Here is a 12,620-nt window from a genome sequence, read left to right on the forward strand (position 1 = left end):
CCCACACGCACACCTGGCCCAAGTGTGTGGAGGAGGGGGCGCACAGGAAGGAGGGGGGAGGGAGGGTGCCCAGAACCCTGCCCATCCCCCAGGAGGCGTGGCGTCAGGTGGCAGGCGTGAGAGGTGCCCTGAGTGACACCCAGTCAGACACCCCATGCCAGTGGGCCCCTCTGTCAGGAACAGAGCCACACATGGGCACACAGCTTTGGTAAATAATTTTAAGAGAAGTATTTTTAAAAGTGGTCATGGAGCCCCAGGCTCAGGGCGTGGGACGTGGGGCACAGCCCCTCTGTGGGCCTGAGCACCCCCGCTTGGGGGGCAGGGGGCTTCCTGTGTCCCGTGGGCAGGCGGCAGGCAGTTCACCACTTGAGGAAGACCATGCCAGCCAGGACCGCGTAACCCAGCACCAGGAAGAGGACTTTGAGCAGACGGTCGCTCTTCTCCTCCAGCTCCTTCGCCAGGATCTCAAAGAAGGTGACAAAGAGGAACGTGCCGCCCGCCAGGCCCTGAAGCAGCACCGACGCCACGCTGCTGGGCACGCCCTGGGTGCTCTCGATGCCCAGGCCAACGCCGATGCCCAGGGGGATCATGGCGCTCACGGTAACAGCCAGCTTGGCCGCGTCCCTCAGGGCCATGGAGCACCTGGCCATGCTGATGCCCAGGGCCACGGCCACCAGCGTCTCGTGGACGGCCACCCCCACAAACAGGCTCACCACCTTCTCCCCGTCGTCCTGCAGGCCCAGCGCCAGGCCCTCGAAGATGGAGTGCGCCGACAGGGCAAACACCAGGCTGAGGAGCCGCAGCGGGCTGGAGCGCGACAGCTCCTGCACGCGCAGCCCGTGGGCGTGCGGGGGGGGCTCCGCGTAGAGGGTGTGGCCCCGCGTGCCCCCCACGAAGGGGCTCTCGTACTCCGAGTCGCTGCCCGCGTCAGAGCCGGCGTTGAAGGTCTCCAGGTCGATGAAGGAGGGCTTCTCCTTGCGGAAGGCCAGGACGAGCTGCTCCAGGAAGACGGTCAGGAAGAAGCCCAGCATCACGATGGTCTCGGCCAGCGGGTAGTCGGTGCTGATGTGCCCGAGACTCAGAACTTTCTGGAGCTGGAGCGGAGGACGTGTGAGGGAGGAGAGGGGAGGAGGGGGGGGAGAGGGGTTCAGAGGCAGGAGGCTTGGGCTCTCACCACCAAAGCAACAGGCTTTCCAGACCTCACTGACCGGCCAGCAGAGCACAGACACCCCACCCCCCGTTCACACAAGCAGCTAGAAACGGGGAAGGTGGACTCACCCTTGGTGGATTTGGGGGGAAAGAAAACAAACCTCAAAACACCAAAAATCCAGCCCTATTACAAAAGGCAGTGTGAGGCTTTACGTGGCATCTACGCAATCAGCCCAATCATATTAATTATGCAGAAGCGTGGTCCCTAAAGGTACGTGCACTTGGAACCTCAGAACGTGACCTTCCCTGGAAGAAGGGTCTCTGCAGGGGTGACCACGGTGCTCTGGCCGAATGGGGCTCCCGCCAGACTCCGATCCTGAAGGCTCTCAGCCCCCAGAATCTCCAAACGAACCCTACTTGGGGAGAGACGATTCGGTGACAGTGAGGCTGTTAGGTGGGCCCTGGGCAGACAGACTGGAGTCCTTACAGGAACAGGAAAGACACAGGGGACCACCACGGGGGACCGCCACGGGGGACCGCCACGGGAAGAGGTGGGAAGGAAAGAGGCCTGCAAAGGGACCCAGGCCTGCGAGGGACCCAGGCCTGATAGCACCTTGGTCTTGGACTTCCAGCCTCCGCCCTGACCGAGCATAAACATCTGTGGCTTGAGCTGTGGTATGTGGGTACGGCAGCCCCAGGACGCTGGGCTCAGTCCAGTAACAGCGTCCTCACGAGACATAAAAGGAAAGGACACGCAGAGACACACAGGGAGACGGGCACGTGACCGCAGAGGCAGAGACTGAAGCGAGGTACCTACAAGTCAGGAGATGCCAAGGATCACCCACAAACCCCCAGAAGCAGGGAAAGGGCACAGAGCAGATTCTCCCTCACAGCGTCAGGTCCCAGCCCTGCCGACACGGTGACCTCAGCCTCCTGGCCTCCATCACTGTCCCAGCAATCAGCCTTTGCAGCCCCGAGGCCTGCTGGGAACGAGGGAGACTCCTCAGCATGTCCACCCGCACCCCTGCAGATCCGAGAGCTCACGCCATCCAATGGAGCTTCCCAATGATGGAAACACTTTCTGTCTGTGCTCACAGGGAAGCCACCAACCATGTGTGGCCATGTGGACCTCACACGTGGCTGGTGTGGCCAAGGACTGGCATGTTGAATCATGTCATTTTAATTCACTGAAACTTGACTAGACAGGCCTACAGCAGGCCGCCGCTTCTTCAGCTGGGTCGGCTGCTGATGGGGATGTGTGCACACACCACGCCAGTCTGGCCCGGGGGCCGCAGGGCATGCTGTCAGCTGTCTGGGCCCTTCTCCTCCCCTCCTACTCACGGCTGGACACTGCTCATGCGTACGTGTAATTCCCAAGTGCTCTGAGCCAGGTGCCCCAACACTGCACTCGCTGCGCCCCTTTCTTTCCTGTCACAGCCTTTTTTTTTTTTTTAATTTTTGTTTTAATGTTTTACTTATTTCTAGGAGAGACAGAGAGAGAGACAGTGTGAGCAGGGGAGGGTCAGAGAAAGAGGGAATCACAGACTCCGAAATAGGCTCCAGGCTCTGAGCTGGCAGTCAGCACAGAGCCCGACGCAGGGCTCGAACCCACGAACCGCGAGATCATGACCTAAGCGAAAGTCGGACGCTTAACCGACTAAGCCACCCAGGCGCCCCATCCTGTCACAGCCTTTGTGACAGCCTGGGAGCGTGCACACGGGCACACGCGCACACACACACACACCACACAGGGCATCCTGCCCCTCCGGGCACACCTGCAATGTCTGAGGACAGTCTGGTTGTCACGACTCATGAGGGGTAGTGCTGACATTGGGGGCAGGTCGTTCTCTGTGGGGGGCTGTCCTGGGCACTGGATGGAGGTTGGGGGGGTTAAACAGCACCCCTGGCACCACCCACCCAATGCCAGGAGCTCCCCCAGTCATGATGAGCTCAGATGTGCCCAGACATCATCCAGAATCACTGGGGGCAAGACGCCCAGGTGAGAGCCCAGCTGAGACCCCCTGACCCAGTGACCTGCCATCACTCAGTGTCCCCTGGGGGCAGAGTCATCCCTGTATGGGAGCCCCTGCTGCAGCGGAGGCCACGTTTTGTAGAGAAGCCACTTCATTCATTTGCCAGACATCTCAGAGGCCTGCGGGTGCCACACCTGGGAAACACCAACGGCCCCCGAGGGATGAATACGGACCAGATCGGATCGAGCAAGACACAAAACCAGTGTGCAGCACCGCTCTCTGCAGGGTGACCACACCAGCTGAGGCTGGCCAGGGGCCGCAGGGGAGGGACCTGACCCGCCATGGCTCAGGTGTGGGCAGGGGTGCAGCGTGGAGGGGCTCTGGGAGGACACCAAAGGGCCACAGGCACCATCACAGCAGCCTGGGCCTGCGGTCTCTGAGATTTTAGCCCCTGGACGCTGACTGTGTGAGTCTCCCACACTGTGAGCGAAGGAGCCCGAGGTTAGAGAGGAAACGTGTCAACTCACAGCTCTGGACGTCCGAGATCCGGGCCCCGGCTGTGGCCTGCTGATGAAACCCGCAGCCGTGCTGGGGAGCCCCTTGTGGCCAGGGCCTGCGGGCAGCCCTCAGCCAGCAGCCGGGGAGAAACTAGGCCCTCGGCCTGACAACCGGGAAGGGACTGAACTTGCCGTACCACCACACGAGCTCAGAAGCCGACCCGTCCCATCAAACCCTGAGGGCAGACCACAGCCCAGGGATACTCGGGACACTGCCTGAGAGAGCCTGGAGCAGGGACCCAGCTAAGTGCCGTCCAACTCTGGACCCACAGAAACTGATAATAAACATGTATCCAGTGAAGGTGCTAAGTCTGTTGTAACTTGTCATGTGGCGGCAGCTAACTGATACAGGCATTGTGAGAGGCCCAAACTGCCAGCTTCAGGACAGGGTGTACGCGAGCCAGGGTGGGCAGTCTGCGCAGGTAACAGTGGGTGAGCTCGCCACCTGGGAACCCCCTGGCTGGTTCAAACCCCGTTTGCCAGACAAGGCCCAGAGAAGAGAAGCAACCAATGCACGGTCACACAGCAAACTCATTTCCTGTCACTCCTGCAATGTCAAGGCTCCACCAAGCCTGGTGGCTTCAGCGACAAAAAATCAGTGACCCTTGGCCGTGAGGTGCCCGAGGCTGCAGTTACCCCCCGGAGACCCCTTACCTTTTCCCTCACAGCGGGCAGGAGGGCATTGAAGCACGTGGCCAGAAAGACCCCGCCTCCAAAGGTGTTGCAGAGGGAGAGGATCTTTTTCGAGCGATGGGCCTTCTCAAAGTCTGTCTCAATGATCTTCACGGGGAGCAGGGAGCCCAGCAGCATGAAGAAGAACACGCCCACCATGCAGAGGATTTTGGCCACCAACAACTTCATCATGGTGGCCGAGGCTGCTCTGGTCACCGCAGGGCCGAACCATGTGTGCACGCACGCTCCCGTCCGACACGGCGCTACGGGGCCCAGCCTCGTGGCCGCGGGCTCATGGCTCGGAACATCCACTGTGAACACCAGGGGCAACCGCGTCAGCTGTCAGCTCACCCTCCCGGCTCCAGGGACCAAGCCCATCACCCCTCAGAACTTTGCTCCATTCCAGGCCTGGTCCGCACCCCTGCCTGCCGCAGGAGTTTCCACGGCTGTGCTGTCCGGTATGGCAGTCACTGGCCCCATGCGTCTATTTAAGTAAATGAACTAGAAGGCAAAATTCGGCTCCTCAGTTGCACTGGCTGTATTTCCAGTGTTCAGTAGCCACACAAGTGCAGTCGCCACCATACTGGACAGCGCGGACAGAGAACATCTCCACTGCTGCAGAACGTTCCAGTGCCGCTCCACTGGTTTCCCACTGCCTGAAAGCGAGCAGAGTCGCTCCAGAAGACTCTGCACCATCACCTTCACCTCAGCCCACACGGGCTTTTGTGGTCCTTGAATTGCCCAGCCCGTGCCCGCCCCAGGGCCTTTGCACGGGTTGTTCTCCTGGCCTAGTACATGTCTTTCCCCCGACCTCCAGATGATGTCTGGTCTTTTAGGTCACTGCCTCAAGGGTGCCTTGGAAGGGCCTCCCCCGATGGACCTGTGCCCTGAACTGTATGCCTTGTACCCACCGCGAGTCCTGCTGCAGAACAGATGCTCAGTGACCACTGGCAAGCAAACAGGTGAGCTGAATGAAGCATGTGGACCTCTTTACAGGACTCCACGAACCCAAGGCGAGCAGATTTCGCCCTGTACTTGAAAGCGTCACCGTTAGGAGGAGGGCCCTTGGCTGCTCCTTTGTCCCTTGGTTTCCTCCTAACCTCCCAGCTCTCACTGCCCACACCCCACTTTACTGATGTCTTCAGGTCTCAGCTCCGATGCCACCGGATAGAGGGGCCTCTCCAGCCCCTTCCCTGGCATGAAGTTCTGGCATTATCTGAGCTACGGGAAACTTCATAATTCAGAATCCCCGGACGCGCCCCCTTGCTTTGGGCTGCAAGCCTGTCTTGCTCCAGCTGGGCTCCCCCAGTAGCACCCAGTGCACAGCCAGATCCACAGCGGGCACCGCATAATACACCTGCCAGGTATCCAGATACCCCCGTCTGTGCAGTGCGGGTGAGGGGAGCCTGTGCGCTCTCAACCCGAGGGCTGAAGGAGCTGGGACCACGACGCATTCATTCATTCACTCAATCACTCACAAGACACTCACCGAGCGCCTCCTGTGTGCGCCGCGCTGCACCGGGCGCCCCGGGGAGGGAGAGGCCGAGCGGGCTCCACCCAGGAGGGAGCAACCCGCGCTCTGCCCGGAGGAGTCGGAAGCTAATTACTACAGACAGACCTCGCCGATCGGGGGTAAACCAGCCGCGGGCGCCGCAGCCGGGCCTCGGCTAACGGGAGGCCAGACCCTCGAGCCGCCCCTCCCCGGCTCCCAGCCCCGCGTCCTCGGCCCTCGGCCTCTGCCCGCACGTACCTCCGCCGGGCCCTCGCCCGCCCGCCGGCGCCGCCCGCCGCTCAACCGCCGCGCGGTCTCGACCCCACAGCCGCGTACCTGGCCGGCCCCGGCTCCGCGCGCGGCTGCCCACGCCCCGCCCACGCCGCTTCCCATTGGCTACCCCGAGTGCCATGGGCCGATCGCCTCGGGTCCATTGGCTTCTGTAGCTGCCAGTCATCCTGCCACCCCACCTCTCTCACCGGCGTGGGAAAGTAGTTTCCTGTTTCTGAGCGGTAGGTACAGCCAGAAGATAGCTCCGGCGGGAAACTCCAGCCTTAAAACAATGGTTCCGGCAGGATTTGGCCGCCAGAGCTGTCCAGGGGTGCCTGGTGCTGAATCCCGCTCTTGGGAGGTTTGGCCATTGATGGGAAACAATTTGCTAAGGGAGATGGCTCCTCCCAGAGCGTCCATGACGCTGGTGTCCGTCCCTTCAGCTTACGACGCAGATTCATCTGTTCCACATCCCTGCCTACTCTATGTTCCAGGGCCTCTTCTAGGAGAACATTTATGAGCAAACCAAGATCCACCTACCCTCCTCCCCTCTCCCCCCCCCCCCCCGGCTTTTGGAGCTTACATTCTAGGAGAAAACACAGAAAATAATCAATAAACATAATAAGTAATGAAATTATGTCAGAAAGTAACAAGTGTCTTGGGATAACAGAGCCCATGAGGGGCTATCAAAAGTGCTGGGTATGGGTTGCTATTTTAAGTAAGATGCTTAAATAGATCTCATAGAACAAGGGATGTTTGAGCAAAGGCGAGCATGGAGAAGTTAGTGGGTATATGGAGGCAGACCGTCACACACATAAGGGACTGAGGATACGGAGGCCCTGGCAGGCCTGTGCAAGAATGCCAGTGTGGCCAAAACACAAGATAAGAGGACATGAGTCACAAGAGGCCTTGGAGGGAAATAGGGAGCGATTGCAGTTTTGATCAGAGATGTGACAGATCCATCATATTCTAACATGATCATTTGGTTTATTGTATCAATGCTGGCAACAGGTCAAGTAAGATGAAGACTGAGAACTGTTGATATTTTTTAGACGAAGAGAAGATAACACGTTTTTAAAAAGCTTGTTCCACTGTCCTATAAAAGCAACCAGAGTTGTAAAAGAGAAGACTGTATTCATTTGTTAACTAAAGTCCTGTTGTCAGCGTACTATGAGCCAGGCACAGAGAGAGCTGCTAAGAACAAAGCAAAGAGCGCCACAGCATGGATGGATCCAGAGGACACCATGCACAGTGACAGAAGCCAGACACAGAAAGACACATCCTGCATGATCCCACTCACAGGAGGTCCCTAGAGAAGTCCCCGTCCACAGAGACAGGGAGTAGCTGGTGGGAGCCAGAACTGGGGTAGGGGGCAGGGAGTCAGTGTTTCATGGGGAAAGAGTCTCAGTTTGGGGAGATGGAAAGTTCTGAAGACAGATGGTGGGGGTGGCTGCATGACCGTATGAGTGTGCTTGATACCGCTGAGCTGTGCACTTAGAGTGGTTAAAATGGTACATTTTATGTACATCTCACCACAATTAAACATTTTAAATTTCTATTTTAAACGTGTGTTTGAGAGAGAGAGAGAGAGAGAGAGAGAGAGCGAGCGAGCATGAGTGGGGGAGGGGCAGAGAGAGAGGGAGACTGAAAACCCCAAGGAGGCTCTGTGCTGACAACTCAAATGAGGGGCAAAACCCCACAAACCATGAGATCATGACCTGAGCCAAAATCGAGTCGGATGCTCACCTGACTGAGCCACCCAGACACCTCTCCCCAATTTTAATTAACAGAGTATAAAACGAACCCCAGGACCTCACAGTTCATAGTCTAGTGAGAGAGAAATATAAATGAAATGATACCTTACTGCAGCAGGGAGATTTCTAAAATGGTTCCACATGATCCCCATGCCTGATACTCATGGCTTTGTGTGATTCCCTCTCTTTGACTCTGGTGACTTGATTCTAACAAATCTTGCAGCCCACACCGCAAGGGGCTGAGGATGACCTTCAGCCAATAGTCAGCAGACCTTCAGTGCAAGAGCCTATAAGTTACTGGATCTTGCCAACAACATGAGTGATCGGGGAAGGGGGTCCTGTCTCAGTCATGCCTTCTGATGACTGATGCTTAGTGGGCACCTTGATTATAGACTTCGAGAGACCCTGAAGCTGAGGGCCCATCTACAGCTGGCTGTACCTGCATTCCAGAAACTGTGGGATAATAAATGTTGTTTCAAAGCCAGTAAGTTTTAGAGGTAGTTTGTTAGGCAGAGGGTAACTAGCTAATGCACATATGTAATGGAAAAACTATCAACTATAAATGTCCTGGAGAGAAAAAGAGAGAGTTTTGTGTGCGAATTAACCGAGTCAACTGTGGGGGGAATAGTGCAGCAGAGGACAGTTGGTATAAACATAGGGAAGAGCCTGCCGCATTTGAGGGATTAGGAAGCTGGGCTGCCCGAATGGCGGCGAGCCACAGGCAGGTGAGAGATTAGGGACAGTCCCACAGACTATGTCAAGGAGTTTTGCCATAAATGTGTGATTCACTGAAGGGTGTTAAGCAGGTGAGGTTTGAGATCCAGTTCATGTTTTAGGGTTATTCTAAGTTCTGTGTAAAGAAAGACTGAATTGAAGGGAAGCAAGGGTGGGCGCAGGGAGACCAGTGAAGGGCCATTTGGCCAAGAGCTGAGGCTGGTTTAGATAAGGGCATTGGTACGGGGGATGGAGGAGGGTGGATGAATCTGAGACACGTCTCGGAGGGTGACTTGACGGGACACCGAACTGGATTGTCTGGGGGGGGGTTGCAGGAGCCAGAGATGTCGGGGTGACTTCTGCCTTCTGGTTTGAGCAATTCCATGGCTGCCGGTGCTCTTCACTCAATTAGGAAAGACTGGAGGATGTACAGGGACTGGAGGTGTTGAAAGACTGAGCTAGGCTTTGCAGAGGTTAAATGTGAGACATGTGTGAGTTCTCAACACCTAATGCCAATTTCTGCCTTCCTCATTACGGACACACAATACGCGCTAGCTATTTTTATTATTAGACAATGTATTATATTGGCTCTTTCCCTGGTTTCCATAATTCACAACAAAAAGATTGTTCGTAATAAGTGCACACCACATAAATGCCCACAGCACGACTCTTTCCTACACAAGGTCATGGGGCACCTGGGTGGCTCAGCTGGTTGAGTACCCAACGTCCGACTTCGGCTCAGGTCACCATCTCGCAGTTTGTGGGTTGGAGCCTGCAAGTGTGCAGGTGGACAAGTTCTGACAAATGTGTAATGTACCTGTGAGGCCACCTTCACCGTCAAGAGGGTGAGTGTAGCCTGCACCCCTGCAAATTCCCTCCTGCCCCTTCCCACCCCGACTCCCAAGCACCCAGCAGTCTGCGTGGTGGCTCATTTGGGTAGTTTCTGGCGTTGGCTGTTGCTCCAGGCACTGCTCTCGGCAGGCCTCCGTCTGCCTTTGGGGGGCCGCTCCTACACATTGCTGTTGGGCGTACACCCACAGGTGCAATTGCGTATCCAGGGGTCCCAGGGGATGCAAACACTCGTTTTTAGGAATTGATGCACAGCTGGCTTTTCCCCTTTGGTGCAGAAGACTCAACACAGCAGGCCTGACACCTCCCTCCTGAGAGGCTGGCTCGCAACGCTGGCCCTTGATGGCGGCGTCTGGAACTGGACTCTGGGGCATCCGCCACCCTCGCCGGCCAGGGGCCCGTGTCCCAGAGCTGTCCGTGCAGACACGAGGTTCGTGCTGAGGACCCGCTCCCCTCCTGGGGTCTGGGGTCTCCGCCCGAGCCGGGCAGAGGGGCTGCTGAGCGACCCGCGGTGGGAACCTGGGCGCTGGGTCTCTACGCCCCCCTGGAGACCACCCCTCACACGCGGTCACGTGTCACTTTGGGGGAATTAAGTGTGTCCTGGGGGACCCTCTGGGAAGGATTCTGGAAGCTTGGCCTGGGGTCCCTGCACCCCACTCCATGCCTTTGCCCTGAGCTCAATTCACTTCATATCCTTTAAAATTTTTTTTTAATGTTTAATTTTTTTTAATGTTTTATTTATTTCTGAGAGAGAGAGAGAGAGAGACAGCGTGAGCAGGGGAGGGTCAGAGAGAGAGGGAGTCACAGACTCCGAAACAGGCTCCAGGCTCTGAGCTGGCAGTCAGCACAGAGCCCGACGCAGGGCTTGAACCCACGAACCACGAGATCATGACCTAAGCGAAAGTCGGACGCTTAACCGACTAAGCCACCCAGGCGCCCCTAATGTTTAATTTTTTAAATGTTTGTTTCTTTTGAGAGAGAGAGAGAGAGAGACAGAGTGTGAGTGGGAGAGGGGCAGAGAGAGAGGGAGACATAGAATCTGAAGCAGCTCCAGGCTCTGAGCTGTCAGCACAGAGCCCAGTGCGGGACTCAAACTCAAGAGCTGTGAAATCGTGACCTGAGCCACCCAGGTGCACCAATGTTTGTTTATGTTTGAGAGAGAGAGAAAGACAGAGGAAGAGAGGCAAAGTGTGAGCAGGGGAGGGGCAGAGAGAGGGAGGGTGACACAGAATCTTAAACAGGCTCCAGGCTCTGGGCTGTTAGCACGAGCCGTGAGATCATGACCTGAGCTGAAGATGGATGCTTGACTGAGTCACCCCGGCGCCCCTGGATTTACTCCATATCCTTTCTCTGCATAAACCACAGCCTTGGAGACAACTGTCTGCTGAGTCCTAGGGCTCCTCCCGGCACGCCCCGCCCGTGCGATGCTCTTGGGACCCCAGCTGTGCCTCCATTGTGGACAGCACTTGCTTCCTCTGTTCATTGTAGCCATTCTGGGGTCAGTTGTCTTACATTATGGTTTGAGCTGGTGTCCCTCAGATGTCTCACGGAATAAAAAATCGGGTTCTATTTTTCTCATGGATTTGTAGGAAAACTTCATATTTTTGTCAAACATGTATTGTAAATGGCCTTGTCCATTCAGGCAGGCTGGGGGCCCAGGGAAGAACTGACACCCTAGTTCAAGTCCCAAGGCCATCTAGAGGCAGAATTCCTTTGAGAATTCCCTCAAGCCACCCTTCTTTTCTCTGAAGGCCTTCAACTGGTTAGGTGAGGCCCACCTGTATTATGGAGGGTCATCCATTCTACTCAAAGCCGAATTTAAGTGTTTTTCTCATCTAAAAAATGCCTTCCCAGAAACACGTAGACTGGTGTTTGACCAAATACCCGGGTATCATCGCCTGCCCAAGTGGATATATAAAATTAACCATTGGGGCTCCTGGGTGGCTCAGTCCATTAAGCATCCAACTTCTGTTCAGATCATGATCTCACTGTTTACGAGTTCGAGTCCCATGTCACGCTCTGTGCAGGCAGCTCAAAGCCTGGGGCCTGCCTTGGATTCTGTGTCTCCCCCTCTCTGTTCCTCCCCCACTCACACTCTCTCAAAAATAAATGAACATTAAAAAAATAAACTATCATAATGTTACGTTCCCTGTAAGAAAACTTGCCTACTTCAAGTCAAATTTTAAATTTTCTTCTATGATCTTTACAATTTTACCTTTAAAAAATTTCCATTTTACACACATTTAAAAACAGGCCACACTAACCCACAGAAACAAACACTGAGGCAGCGTCACCCTTGGGGGCATGAGTGCTGGCTGGGTTCTGTGCTTGGCCCGGGTAACAATGACGAGCACACGCTCCCTTTGTGAAAATTCTCTGGGCTGTTTGCTCATGATGTGTACACTTACATGTATGCGTGTTATACTGAGGAAAAGAGTGCAGCATAGCAAGGGGGGAGGGAGGAGTGGACCCCCCCCCCACCTCTACCTGACCTCACAAAGAGCTCCCAACAGCCACAAGCCGAGCAGAATCCGTGGGCACAGGAGGGATCTGTATCTCTGAGCCTATATTGTACCAGGCACCCCGAGACGGCGGCCCTGCCACGGCACAGGGCCCAGCTGCGCGTCCCTGACTATGAGGACAATCCGGAGAGGGAACCGTGTCTGAGAGCACAGCCCTGACCCCGAGGGCCGTGGCGCGTTTCCAGGCTCCTGCCCAGGTGGTTTCAGGAAGGGATGAGAGAGCGCGAGGCCGCAGAGCCGGGGCGCCACCTGGTGGCCCAGCATCTCACTCACGGGGGTCCCTTTGAAATCTTAGCTTTTCAAGAGGGAGAGGAGGAGATGGAAGGGGTGCTGGGAAAGCCAGCTCAGTCTGGGGTTTGCACGTTGCCCAGCTGGGGGCACAAGTCTGTGCCACAGGTGTACAGGAGCCCTCTGGAGCCAGCGAACAGACTGGTTTTGCAGGGGGCAAACTGGTTGTTTACGTAGGGCCCACCGGCGGCTGGCAATACTGCGGGTCGCCCTGTGGGGGGCGCTGCACAGCACCCCGACCCCAGCCTCTTGAGGCCAGGAGCCCGGGCTGTGACCGCCCTCCCACCCCCGCCGTGTCCCCAGACACCGCCCAGTCCCCTAGGGGCAGGACTGACGGCGGGAGACCCCTCAGCGCCCTGTGCGTGTGCAGGCCAGCGCCC

General features: G+C 56.5%; 1 protein-coding gene across 1 annotated transcript; it reads right to left on the bottom strand.

The window, feature by feature from the left end:
• Nucleotides 1–200: 200 nt before the first annotated feature.
• On the bottom strand, nucleotides 201–6,136 carry SLC39A3 (solute carrier family 39 member 3). Its single transcript, XM_039247969.1, has 3 exons — nucleotides 6,102–6,136; nucleotides 4,334–4,662; nucleotides 201–1,094 (listed from the first exon to the last, which is right to left on the bottom strand). Exons 2-3 carry the CDS (start codon nucleotides 4,541–4,543, stop codon nucleotides 360–362), a joined length of 945 nt encoding a protein of 314 aa, XP_039103900.1. The 5' UTR covers nucleotides 4,544–4,662; nucleotides 6,102–6,136; the 3' UTR covers nucleotides 201–359.
• Nucleotides 6,137–12,620: the final 6,484 nt, after the last annotated feature.

The sequence above is a fragment of the Hyaena hyaena genome, unplaced genomic scaffold (genome assembly GCF_003009895.1).
Source record: "Hyaena hyaena isolate Hyena2069 unplaced genomic scaffold, ASM300989v1 scaffold_302, whole genome shotgun sequence".
Taxonomy (NCBI): Eukaryota; Metazoa; Chordata; class Mammalia; order Carnivora; family Hyaenidae; genus Hyaena; species Hyaena hyaena.

Coding starts and splice junctions, on each gene's coding strand:
- SLC39A3 (XM_039247969.1), bottom strand. CDS start 4,543: ATGATGAAGTTGTTGGTGGCCAAAATCCTCTGCATGGTGGGCGTGTTC. Junction 1,095..4,333: donor TGCCCGCTGTGAGGGAAAAG/GTAAGGGGTCTC, acceptor CCTCCGCTCCAG/CTCCAGAAAGTTCTGAGTCT.